The sequence below is a fragment of the Drosophila busckii genome, chromosome 3R, assembly GCF_011750605.1.
Source record: "Drosophila busckii strain San Diego stock center, stock number 13000-0081.31 chromosome 3R, ASM1175060v1, whole genome shotgun sequence".
NCBI lineage: Eukaryota > Metazoa > Arthropoda > Insecta > Diptera > Drosophilidae > Drosophila > Drosophila busckii.
The window spans coordinates 17,476,712-17,490,487 of NC_046607.1; the positions used below are offsets into that span (position 1 = coordinate 17,476,712).

The 13,776-nt window shown below is 39.2% G+C and overlaps 1 protein-coding gene across 8 annotated transcripts in view; it reads right to left on the reverse strand.

Moving 5' to 3' along the window:
• Positions 1 to 2,306: 2,306 nt before the first annotated feature.
• The window catches only part of LOC108603070 (peripheral plasma membrane protein CASK), a 28,478-nt gene continuing 17,008 nt past the window's right edge, over positions 2,307 to 13,776 (reverse strand). For 3 of the 8 annotated variants that reach the window (XM_017991537.2, XM_017991533.2, XM_017991542.2), the window contains 12 exons: positions 6,979 to 7,164; positions 6,751 to 6,915; positions 6,620 to 6,688; positions 5,587 to 5,616; positions 5,121 to 5,219; positions 4,920 to 5,058; positions 4,409 to 4,462; positions 3,703 to 3,822; positions 3,523 to 3,645; positions 3,351 to 3,458; positions 3,118 to 3,293; positions 2,307 to 3,059 (listed from right to left, as the gene is read on the reverse strand). In XM_017991537.2, coding sequence (XP_017847026.1) covers positions 2,880 to 3,059; positions 3,118 to 3,293; positions 3,351 to 3,458; positions 3,523 to 3,645; positions 3,703 to 3,822; positions 4,409 to 4,462; positions 4,920 to 5,058; positions 5,121 to 5,219; positions 5,587 to 5,616; positions 6,620 to 6,688; positions 6,751 to 6,915; positions 6,979 to 7,164 — 1,449 coding nt within the window. In that variant the 3' untranslated portion in view covers positions 2,307 to 2,879. The remainder of the gene's footprint in view (positions 3,060 to 3,117; positions 3,294 to 3,350; positions 3,459 to 3,522; positions 3,646 to 3,702; positions 3,823 to 4,408; positions 4,463 to 4,919; positions 5,059 to 5,120; positions 5,220 to 5,586; positions 5,617 to 6,619; positions 6,689 to 6,750; positions 6,916 to 6,978; positions 7,165 to 13,776) is intronic. The other 5 variants (XM_017991538.2, XM_017991535.2, XM_017991534.2 and 2 more) reach the window with 4 other exon arrangements.

Here is a 13,776-nt window from a genome sequence, read left to right on the forward strand (position 1 = left end):
TGCTAACTTCTCTCTCAACTATTTGCACATTTCGATCTTATAGCATTTATATTTTAATAACAATTCACTCAATTAGATCTCAAATAGTGTCAGTTTCTATTTGGGGGTTTCTCATTCGAAAGCACATTTTTAACTATGCAATTGCCACTCTCATCTCATTTGCTCAACTCTGTTCATTAGAGAAAAATTCTAATTCACGCGAGTTGCTTACGAATTTTCATCATCATCATCATCATCATCATCATCATGTAATATCAACAATAAATTTTTACTTATACTTAATGTGAAATTATTTCTTAATATACAGCTACAACTTTTGCTCGCATTTGCTATGAGTTAAATTAAATTATTTGTTAAAAAATTACTAACCAAAGTACTAGAAAACAAACGACAATTTTCATAACACTATTCTCATTTCCAAGCCAGAAAGGGGCCCCGATTTTCATACATACATACAAATAGACATTATCATTATCCGTAATGAACATAAAATATACATACATATAAGATTTTGATTTGAGCATTTGGTGTTTGAGGCACACCCAGCACACCCCACACCTCTGGATTAAGGGGGGCTGCAAAATATACATACATACAATACAAGTACATACACATTTGTTTTTCTAGGATTTATAAGGTATATATATATATATATAAGTAAGTACTATAATTAATACTTAGTTAATTTGGCCACTCGGCTGCGTTTGTCGTGGGTAATAGGTAGTTAAGTTCTTGTTCACTTCTTCTTCATTTTCATGTCGTATATTTGTTTTTGTTATTCTCGGGTAGGTTTTGCTTTTTTGGGAATACATCTATGATTTGCCTGTCTGCCTCTGTCACTCTGTCAGCAGAGCTGTAACGCTTTGGAACCAACGAAAATAATTTGATAGAGCAGCGCTTTGCTTATGCATAAATTGTTCAACCATTTTGAAACCATAGAATTTGTGTAATGTATATTATAACGCCATCAAAAACTATTGTGTGTTGTTGGTGTGTGTGTGGGTGGCAAAAACTTCAAGTGTCTAATTGTCTGTCAAAAATATAAGCTCCAGCTTGAGTAGAGTTGTGTGGCGGGGCGGGTTTGGTTGGAGGGAGGAGCGAAGGAAGGGCAATCAAACGCTGACTGCTGCCAAATGTGCTGCATTGTTTTATAAATTTAAATGTATTCATTCATTTAATGCTATTTAAATAGTAAGAATTAAAGTGTGTGTGTGTTCTCATTGCGTTTCTCATATTTAGTTGCTTGCCCAAAATTCTTGTCTCTTAACTTGAGTACTGTGTATACGTATGTGTGTGTGTGTGTGTTTCTGTTTTTGGCGCTATCAAGTTGGCCTAAAGTAAGAGTATTCCACGTAGCATTAGGAATCCAACTGCAAAGTGTTTCGTTTTTTTTTTTTTTTGAATGCAATCTACGCATCTCCAAACTCTGTAAAGTTGCATTTTTAGTAAACTTACAAAATAGCTTCTTGATATTGTTAATAAATTTCAGCTCTACGCGTTCGCTTTCGAAACTAGAGAGACTTTAAAAATGTTGCTGCCCCAGCAGCTTTTACTTTTCCTTACTTTTTTTTTGTATACATAATACATAGCGTTTAAAAACTTAAAGCTGCGACGCTGTTTGGGTGGTTTTTTTTTTGTTAAGTTTTTTAAAAAATTTGTTGTTTTTAAGGATAGTGGGTATACATTTTTTGTTTTTTGGTTTGGTTCATTAGATTTAGCTGTTTGTTGATTTGCTTATTGGCTGTGGGTTAAAAGGAAGCGCTCGCTATACTTGTATTTAATCTTAACTTGTCTGATTTTCAATGTATCCAACCTGAGTTTGAGTTGTTCAAAAATATACATATACATATATGCGTATATGTGTGTGTGTGTGCTTGTGTGTGATGCGTTGACTTGCATACATTTATTTTTGTTTTACAAGTTACTTGCGTTTAATTTAAATTATTAATATTACGTTTCATTTTGCAGTTGTTCGTTATTATTGTGTAGGTTTTTCTTTGTTTTCTTTCTTTTGTGCTCACTCTATGTTTGTAATTTGCCTTGTTTTAATTAAGGTGTCAGTTGTGTTTTATTTAATGGTAACGCTGTGGCAAATAAACGATGCTCTTATTGCTTGACTGCGTTTACATTATAAATACTTAATTCAATTATTTCAACTTCAACAATTATGTAATGCATTTGCATTTTACTTGTTTGTGTGTGTGTGTGTTTTCATATGAATTTAATTTTGTTTATTGCATTTAAAACCGTGCACATTGAGTTTTAAGTATATATACTTTGTTTTTTGTTTGTTTGAAACACATGGAATTGCTCACATTATACATTTTATTTTGACCCTTTTATTTGTTCTATGTTTTTGTGTTAAATTTAATTACGTAGTTGCTTTTAATAAGTTCCTAACTCGACGTTCGACGCTCGCTTTTCAAGACAAAAACATATGTTGTAAATATTTTATGCTTAACTTAAACAAATACAAGCGCTTAACGCTGACTGGCAATGAACTGCATATAAATAAAACAATACAAACGATAAACAGACACAGATTTTCGTGTGTGTGGAATGTAATACTTAATGAACTAAGCTTTTAGTAAATCAATATATAAAATTAACAAGTTGTCTTTGCGTTTGCGACTGCAGTTTCCCAAATATAATACCCTTTTCCATATTGTAGTGTATGTATGTAAATAACTAAGCGCCAAGCGCCGTTCTGTGTGTGACTGTGTTGCATTTGTGCCTTGTTAATACTTTAATGGTGTATGAGTGTGTGTATGTGTATGTGTGACTCAGTAGAGCGCCACATTGTTGGCCGCCTGTGTATACGCATCCCACTCGCATTCGCAGCCATCGAGGCAATCGGGGCATTCCAGCTCACTGTCTTGTCAATAGAGCCAAGACACTGGCACCCATTGTGGTGTAGTATGAACGCGTTCAATGGCCGTCTCCAATGTGGCAATCGTCTCGCTTATATCGTTGTTCACAATGGTCAAATCAAAGAAATGTCCGTACAGCTGACGCAGCATATCCGATTCCTTGGCCAAGCGCTCCAAGCTGCCATCATACTGCAATTAAAAATGAGTTTATTAAATGTTAACTGAGCAGTTTGTTTATTAGACTTACATCGGCTATATTCTGCAGCGAGGGCGCCGCTATGAACACCACATAGGGCGTAAATTCAGCAGTGCGCAATATTTTCAGTGCCTGTGGCTCCACATCCAGTATGGCCATCTTGCCCTCAGTGTGTATGCGTCTTATGGTGTCCAGCTTGGTGCCATACATAGCCTCCTCATGTGTGCCTAACAAGCAACAAATATAAGTAAAAATATGCACATGTTAAAGCTAAACTGATTTACCATATTCCAAATATTCATTGGCGCCAATGTCTGCCATCATTTCATCATGTGAAACAAAATAATAGCTGCGTCCATTCTCCTCCTCTGGCTTAGCAGGTCTCGTTGTATCTATAGAGAGAGAGAGCAGACTAGAGTAAGCTAATGGCTAAGACTAACTCAATTTGCTGCTTACGTGGTATGGGATACGCATACTTGTCGGGATACTTAGATATTAAAGTATTTTTTATATGCCTGCGACCAACACCATGTGCACCCAATAGCACCAAAGTCTTGCGCTGAAAGTTGGGATCGCCTACTATGGAATATATATAAATTTATAATATAAATATAAATTGTGATAAGTGCAGCTTACCTGGCACTTTAACAACCTCTTCGTATGTCACCACATCGAGCGTATCGAATATGGCATTATGTTTAGCTAAATATTTATCCCGACATTGTTTCTTCTTGCGTCCAAATATTGAACAATTCACTAGTGAATAAACAGAATTAGTTGCAATTAGCTAAGCTGCTACTAAATTGGCTTGTTTTTGATTTAAAACACATTGAAGCAGGCAGTTCATGCTTATAGAAAATAAATTATTTATTAAATCTGTATTCTTTCAATATAACATTTTCATGTGCATGCTATATATATTATATATATGACTGTTGCTAAGCTTATGATGGATGGCGCTGCTTAATGTAGTCGCAACTAACTAATGTTGCCATTTTATATATATAAATGATTATGACAAATGTTCTACTTACTATAGTAGAAAGCATAAAAAAAAGCAAAGAACTGAGAACTAACTGGAAAGGTTTATAGGCTGCAAGTCTGTTAACTATGCTAAAAATGATAATGAGCTGATTTGATTGGATTTTAAACTGTGTTTAAGCATTTTACTGTTGTGAATTTGTGAATGTGCCAGTTTTGAAATGCGCTGATTACTACGCTGGTGTTTAGTGAGTATAAGAAATTTTGTCGAGTGAATTCAAAAAACTCAAGTAGAAACGTTTAAAAAGTTCGCTTGTTTGTCAAGTTTAGTTTTATGGGTCATTGGAGGTGTATTAGCTACCTGTGGATCCATCACACCCATCTGCGTGAGCGGAACATCCAGCACCCGGTTCTCCTGCATTACATTTACATATACATATATATTCTTTATATATACTTAAGTTGTGTGTTTTGCCTAAACTTTTGTTAAAGTGTTGCTTGGTATGTATGCATGTGCGTGTAACTGTGTGTGTGTGTGTATGTGTGTGTGTTAAATTGAAATTTTGAACTACTTTTTGGAGCATGCAATTCGCTGAGCTTTTGTATGTATGTATTAGTGTTAAATGCTGCGATTTGAGAGCGTTTTTTGTATCACAACTACGAATTCATCATACGCTTTCCAATATATATAAATAGAATCATAAAGCAGACGTTTATATATGGCATCCAATTACACATATAAATAGTACACATAGTAGTTTTGATTTTACACAAGTTTAAAATGTAAATTGGTTTACAGACAGCCAGAGAGCAATGTGTGTAAGACTGTGTGCGCGTGTCTGTGTGTGTGTGTGTGTGTGTTAGTAACTTACCCTGCTCCTGCTTGGTCTTATCAACAGTCTGGCAGGCAATGCGCCACTCTTGCAACTCCGGCGATGGTATCAGTCCAGCCGAGCCACCAACCGTATCCAGTCTCGCCTGCCACCAATGATGATCGTCCTTGCTAATGATCTGCAAAGCGTTCAAAAGCGTTTAGCAGCTGCTTGCAGTAGACTTTCGAGTTCTATGCTTACCTGCAGTATGTCGCCTACTTGGAATGCAATGCCCGCTTGTGCGCAGGGTATAAGCTCATCATCCAGCGGATTATAATCGAATTGAGCGCGCACAAAAATCTGCACAAGCAGCAGACACAGCATAAAGAATGAAAAAGGAAATAAAGTCTATTAAGTGGTAACTATATTGCTGACGCGACTAATGCTGCGTTTCGTAGTCAGCAAAATATATTTAATTTTCTTCTTTTTTTTGTTGGCTTCAAACGCATAGCAATTTAAATTAATTTTTCGTTTCGGTTGCTGTACTAGACTTCGGCTTGAGTATTAATTAAACTCTCTTGAGTGCTAATGAGCGTTGCCTATGCAAAATACGCACATGCTATGTATATATTGTCTATATATATGTTGTGTGTGTTATAATGAATGTGTTCGTGGGCTGTATAATTATGATACATGCGCTCATTTGGACTGAGCGAGTTATACTTACAAGCACTGGAGCGGGTCTTATCCTGAAAAGCTGCATGTATTACATATAGATAAAGGTGGTTGGGGGGAGGTAAAGCGAGTTGGAGTCATGTTAATGAACAGCGAAATAATTGCATAATGGATACTAAAACACACACACAAAGTCTCACATTCATACAAATCAGTTGCCTTTCATGCAGTGCAATATTATTTACATGAAATTTGATTTAAATTTAATTTCGAGCTTTAATGCTGCTTGTATGAAATGAATTAGTTTTAAATGCTTTAAGTCTTGGATTAGCGTTAAACTTTTCACAGTTCTATGAGAAATTATTTTGTTCTAGCAACTCCTACACTTGCTTGTTTAGTCGCCAACAATTCAAGCATAACTGACCAGCAAGTGGCACGAGCAGCCTCCCACACAAGAATTTAAGGTGAGCGCGCTAGCCGCTCAGAGAGCGTGAGCGACAGCAATTGCTTGAAGCGTAAGCAGCGCTAATAAGTGATAAGGAAAGATCGCTCAGCGCCGCTGCGACTGAATGAAAGCGTCAACGGTTTGTTGCTCAGAGAACGCTCAATGTGCAATGGGGTGGGCTTTGTTTTCAGTTGAAGCATAACTTAATTATTTATTTGTGGAATAGTTTAATAGAAATGTGTCTAATAGAATTTTAATTGTCTTGCACTATATTTTTGAGCTTTACTTTTGTTTTACATTTTTTTAAACTTATTTAAGTAAGTTATAATAATAAAAGCGAATGAAGTTCATAGATATACATACGGCAAAGTAAAAGAGATTTATGCATTAACATAACATAGTTCAGAACGATATTTTTAAGGACTATAAATATAAACAAAGCTACATAAATTTGCTTAATTATTCATCAGGATTAAGGAATAGAAGTTTGTAACTTTTGCTGGCTAAACTTCACTTAAAGTGGCACTAACGCTAATCCAAGACTTTAATTAATGGCATGACATGAATTGACTTAAACAAATTGCAAGCACTTTTGTAATTGTTTTTAATTATATGTTTAAGCAAATGGCTTTTAACTTACCTCACATGGCGGCGGTGCGCTGCGGTATGAAGGAACTATTTTAAAGGTAACCGAACCGCGTGCCTCACGCTGCAATTAGAGCCAAGTTAGAGTAGCTTAAGTTGAAAGCATTGCTTGTATTGCCAACTTACCAGCATTCGTTGCAATTGACCCACAGACTGATGCTGCACTGGCTGACCATTAATTTCACGTATCTCATCACCCACATGCAACGTGGCCTGCCTGTGTATCATGCCGCCGTGCATAATACGCGCCACAATGCAGCGTCCATCCTCCGTCATCTTCAGCGTAATACCCTGCGCAGAAATTGAACAAACAATGAGCTAATGCAGTTCGGTGTGTAATTGGAATTGATTTACCATTGGCTCGTCGGTGTTCTTCTGGAACTGCACAAGACGCACGCGTGTCACATGCTGCAGCTCGCCGCCCTCGACGCTGTCCAGCTCATCGCCATTGAGATAGGGCACCATTGGCGGCGGTGTGACGCGCAGCGCCTCCTCGCCATAAACATCCCGGGCGACAACATCATGTGTATGCAGCAGCGCCTGAACAAAGAGAGCGAGCGCAAGAGAGAGAGAGAGAGAGAGAGCGAAACGCAAAGCGGGTCAGTCAGTCATTTGGGTATTTGGCGATTTCGGTCAAAAGCCTTTGGCTGGCAAACAGTTGGGACAACTGTGAATTATGGGCAGCAATTAAGCTGCCAGTTATTATGGTATATATATATATATATATATATATATACTATATAGGGCCTCAAAGCCGTTGCTCAAAACACTTTGTGTGGAAATTAAATTTCCGAATTACTAAGGCCTGCCACATATATCATAAACTCACACACACAGACACACACATAAATACACATTGATAGTAGACAAGGGTGCTACAACGCCCATAGAACTTGTTTACAACATTAACTGGCAACATTTGTTGCGCACCAGCAGCAGCAAAAAAGAAAGTAGATTGAGATATAACTTTGCTTGAACGACTTGCCGTTGCTGTTACGCTCAATAACGAGTTGTAATCGAAATAAATTGATGCTGAATATTGCGGCTTAAATGTTGCTTGCAACGCAATTTATGCTGCTGATTAAAACTAGTTACGCAAATAAAGTCATATAGTAGCTAACTATATAAATAAATTTTAGTTTAAGTTAGGGTATGTTAAAGCAGTTGCCTTGGGTCGTTAAAACGGCGACAGCAAGGGCCTCGGCCTCGGCTTTGGCAATAAGCAAGGCACGCACTTGAACCCAATGAACTCAACCACAGCAGCAGCAGCAGCAGCAGCAGCTCGAGCAACAACAACAACAAAATCATAAAAAAATAACACAAGAATTTATTACAGTCTCAGCTATGCGGCGTGGCTTGGCTTTTATACAATTTCGTTTTTAATAAATTATGTTTAATAACACTTTTTGAATATGCTGTGAAATTAATTTGTGCGGCAACCCAAACTCAAGCTCCAAGCTCAAGGATACAGCGAGGGCTGCGAAAATGTCATAAAAAAAGGATTTTACTGCGTGCCCATGCTGTGTCAGTTGTGGTCGTTGTCGCACGCACACACACACACACATACACATATGCTAAGTATATGTAGCTAGGGCATGTCAGCAGCTTTTGGGCCATGCAGCAGCAGCCCAGGCACAGGACTAAAGCTCCATAAAAAACGCAATTTTCAACGTTGATGATTACTCAATGCCACAAACACACATGTCAGGCACGTAGCTTGCCACGAGAGGCTGTGGGGCAGCTTGGGCAGCAGCAGCAGCAGCAGCAGCTTCAACTGTAGCAACGGCACGTTTCATTTCCGCCACAGACGCAGACGCAGACGCTGACACTGACGCCGCTTCAGTCATTTATACGGCAGCGCAGTTGCCTTTTAGTTCGTTCGAGTTGCCGTCAGTAGTTTCAGCTTAAAAAGTACAAGTAAATTAGCTGCTGACATTCGTTTTTTCTTTTTTTTTTTTGGGGTAGCTTGAGTGCGGTTTTTGGGGCTCTAAGCAGCTTTCGCTTCACACACGCACACACACACAGCAAACTGTCACCGCAATCACAAAAAACTCTAATGCAATCACCAGCCGAGCGCTTCACTGTCACCAAACATCCGCAATGCTGTTGTATACATAAATATTTCATAAACCAACCCACACACACACACACACTCACATTTCATACCTTAGTACAATAAGCATTTATATTTGACGTGCGGTTTTCACACACACACAAACACACTCATGTGTGTGTTTTGCTGTTTTGGGTTGATTGAATTTGTGGATTTGTTCATAAATTGAATTGCTGCCTAATCGGTTTGTGTCAAGCTCAAATGTACGACACCACCCACCACCACCCACCTCCCACTGTATGTAAATAATGCATATTTATATTATAAGCAGCCATAAAATTGATTGATCTAATGTAATTTTGCATTATGCAAAGCATAAATTCTTTATCAAACAACAAAAATCAAAGCACACAACAAAATGTAAACAGTTGACATTTAATTTGTCAAGCAATAGATGCATTTTAATTTAATTTATTTAAACACAAAATATAATTATTAAAATTGTAGCAAAAAAAAAAGTAGGTCAGCAGCTGATTGTATTAACTATTCCAGCTAACTGTAGCTTCGTTAGCTTGCAGCTATTCCAAGAATAGCAAAATGCACAAACTTGCAGCACAAAAGGTAACATTTGATATTTAATAGTTGCATTAAATTTCATTCATTTAGCAAATTGAAAAGCAAAATATAATTATTAAATTTCTAGGAATTGTTTGCTGGCAGCATTTGATTGAACTTTTCCAACTAACTGTAGTTCTGGGAATCGGACATATGAAAATAGTTTTAACTCTTGGCTGGTTGCGTACTTCAGTTTGCAGTAATCGCATTTGCAGCTCAGACAACAACAATAGGCAACTTATTTGGCATTAAGCTCTGCCATGTAGCTCAGTTCTAATTAAATTGGCAGTTGCTGCATCATGGCCACATATAAATTACAGCACGTAACGTTGACGAATTCAAGTTAAATTTTGCTTAAGAGTCGAGCAAACTAAATGCGATTAAATAAATGGTAAATACAATTTCCGAAAACAAAATTATGTGCTGCCCAGGAAATTTGCTGAAGTTGGCAACTATTTAAATATGGCAACAGTTTCATGGGCGTTGGTGTTGGCCAGTTAGCTGTGCAGTTCGGCGGAAGTAAGCGGTAAACAACGTAATCTGATTTGAGTTAAAGCACGCCCAAATGCTCGAGACGTGGGGGGCAATAGTTAACACCCAAGTTGTTGGCCCAATAAAACGGTAAATTTAATAAACGCTTGACAGGCGAAAAGTTCTGCAGTTAAGTTTAATGCCTCATTAGCCTGCAGAACTCTCCCGCCAGCTAAAAGCTGGTGACATTGATAGTCCAAACGCTGTTACTGTTGGCGTCAGCAGCTAACTTTTTGGGCTCACAAATGACGCCACATAGCAACCACACACACACACACACTAACACACACATACTTCATATATAATATAAACATGCTTAGCTGGTACGTGGCCAGGCCCGCAGCTGACTTTGATTTCCATGATTAATACTTAAGTGCTTGTTAAAGTTTCGGACCAGCAGCTGTCCGTCCCTAGCTCGAGGAGCTGCTGCTGCCCTTATGCAGATGTATACACAGCCACGCCTCAAAACACACACACACACACTTGACCTATGTAAGCTGCTGAGACAGCAGCGTGCCTCAAGACACGCCAAGCGTTCAAGTGTTGGGCGCAACAAACAAGAAATTTAATTAGACTAAATGTCAAGTTTAAAGCAAATTTAAATTAAAGCAAAAATCTATGTTAGTTTTTCTTTTTTTTCTGCACACATTGCCTTGAACTGTGGGCTTTGGGTTAAGCCAATGAAACGCAAGCATGACAAAGCCACAAAAACCTCACACTGACCGCATGCAAGTTATTTGTTGGTTTTAATAATTACAACGAGAGCGCCATGCAAGGATAACAGCCAAGCAAAGTGCTCTTCCTGTGCATGTGTGTGTGCGGATATTGGACTCTTTAATATGCCAGGCCACACTTCAATTACACACGTACATAATGGCGGGCAAGCAAACTAACGAACGAGCGAGCGAGCGGCGTACGGGGCGTATGTTGAGGATGGGGCAGCTATTATTACGGGGCAAACGTTGACAGCTGAATCATCTGGATTAATACTGAATTTTAATTAGTACAACGTGCAAGCGAGCGAGCGGTTTGGTTCGCTTTTGGTTTGGTTTGGTTACGTTCGCCTGGTTAATCCTTCTTTGACCCTCGTTTTGCGCATAGTTGTGGATGCCTTGACGCCTTATCAGAGCTCATGCAGCATAGAACGCAGCCAGGCGCACGCTTTTTGTTTAGCCACAAAACTTACACAGCAGACATGCGAGACTTATGAGCATACACCACATCATATACATGATTTATTCGCGAAATGAAATAATCTGCCATGTTGTAAGCCCGAGCGCGAGCTCGAGCGCGCGCAGGTGCCTGTCAGACTGTCAGCTACAAAGCTCAAAGCTGCTGCTGCTGCTGCTGTCATCTGATAACGCAAGCAAAATTAAACGAAAAACACACGCGACGCGACGCGCAAAACTTTTGAGTTTAACATAATTAACTTTGATTTGTTGTTTCACTCACACACACGCGGCCGATGTTCAGCTAACAAGCACCGAGACACAGTCTTACAGTTAACATTGAAATTCAATACACAACATTCACCGTACGACCATGTCCGGGTAATTGAGCGGTAGCTACGGTACGGCACGGCACTCTATAACTTCAAACATTTCCTGGCTATTAGTGTTTATAATAACATCAATGCATCATCCATAGTACATCAATGCAGGTACATTGATTGACGCTGGTAATATGTTGAGTTGAAGCCTTATCAGTGGGCTCTAACAAAGGCCGGCGCCGTGTCAGTTCGCTATATCCAAGCCCGCACACATGCCCATTTACTATATAGTATAGGAGTAGTAGCTGCTGCTGTCAGCCGCACATCATTCAATTTTTGATACCAAACACACGTCGCCGCTCGCCGCACTTGTAATCGAGTTAGCAAATATTTTGAACAATGCCAAACAGTTGGCTGTGTGGCTGTGTGGCTGCTGCTAGCGAATTTACCTATTATTTTTGCCAAGCAAACCGAAAACACACATACGCACCATAAACTTCCGCTGTAAGTTATCAGCGGCTTTGTATCTGCGGTGCGTCAAGTTCTTCCTGTGTGGCTGGGCTCAATGGACAACTTGCCAGCATACACATACACACACATACATGCTCTCTCTCACGCTCATTATGCAGTCACTTGAGTTGCTTGGCGGCGCCTTGGGTTAGGCTACACATTTTTCATATTCTTTGCTTTGGTGTCACATAATTTAAATACACGCCACGTTTTCATTTTTACTTCTTTTTTTGTGCAAGCCCTTGCCAAGTGTATAATAAAAATTCACATTATTATTTCGCACACTCAACACTTTGGCGCATTGTTTATACTATACATGTGTGTGTGTATTGTTTGTATAACTTTTGCTGCATTTGACACGGTTTTTATTTTTGTTGTTTATTCAATTTCAGCTAGGCAAACAAACGACGACGACGGCGACACAAAGCCTGCGCCGCTCGCACTGCTAACTGAGTTGCGTAACAAGTAAACTAATTATTTCAATTTTTTTGTTGTTGTTATTGTTGCTTATTTGCTTGCCTTGAAAAGCGTGTGTGGCACACACACACACACACACATGTGTTGCAAGCAAGTCGCGTCTGCTAAATTGCAAAATAATGTATACACTTGGTGTTGTAATCGCCATTGTTGCCTACCCAACCAACATGATGGCTTGGCTTGTACTCAGGCCCATTGTGCTTGTTCATCATCATCATCAAGAGCGTCAGCGTCGTCAGTGGCATGCCCCGACATGTGCCTCAGTGTACACACATACGAAAAAAAAAAGTGAGTGTGTGTGTGTGTGTGCCCAAGGCAAGTGCTTGTTCTTGTGTCTTTTGCCTTGCTTTGCGCAATTAACGCATTCACAAATGAAGAGTGTCAAGGCAAGCAGTCAGCCTGCCAGTCTAACTCGCTCCACCCCACCCACCCACTCACTCGCTCCCTCACTCTATACCGCTGTCAGTGTGTCAGTTAAGCTGTCTTACTTTTGCTTGCCTTTTTTTTGCTGCTGCTGCTGTTGCTATCCCCAGCCAATAATAAAGTTGCGCATTAGCACAACTTGCCATATAAATTTTTCTTTTTTTTTCTTTTTGCTGTGCCGCACTAAAAGCCTACAGTTTATCGTCCTGGCAGCTCTTTATTAAAAAGGGCATATTAAATTGTCGCAAGTGCATTTCGAAAAATCATTTAAGCAGCTTAAGTTCTGATTATAAATTTGCAAACTGCCTAACAAGCAACAACAGCAGCAACAACGAAAAATGTGTTGTGCTGAAACTAAAAGCACTTTGCAGTTGGCAGCAAACGTAAATAAATAGAAATTGTTACGTTACTATGTAAGCTTATAGGCATAAATTAGGCTCGTTTGACAACTTAGCATTTGGGGCATTAAGTTTTAAATTGAATTCCTAGGCCTAAGCTGCTGTCGACTTTGTTTTTGATCAGCGGCAGTTCTCCAAAAGTCAATTTAGCAATTAATTTATGGCAATGAACATTTTGCTGTCTGCAGCTTACACTTGCTGGCTATCATAAACATACTTACGGCTTCTCGTTTGCTTGGCTGAACTGTTTTGCAAAGCAAATTTTCGAAATTATGCTTTCATATGCTTATGAGTCTTATGTGCAATTATCTCAACATCTACATATTATACACTTAAACAAGCACTTAATAATCAACTCAGCTTTTGTGTTTGAATAATTTCATTAGGCGTCATTTGAAGTGCGTCATAGCCAGCAGTTCAAGTTGGCTTTAAGCACAGACTGCACCTTTTGCTCTGCTAGTTGCAAAATGCTCGCTCGAGACCTGAGACTGAGACTGAGACACTGACTGCAAATTAACCTCTAAGCATAACGAAGCGACTTTGTCCCCTTATCAAGGGGCGCGCCTTGTAGCATATTTATGTAAATTTGCGTGCACGCCCCCACAAGCAAAAGGAGCGTCGTAATGGGTTTGTTGCCGCTGCCTACTTTGCATGGC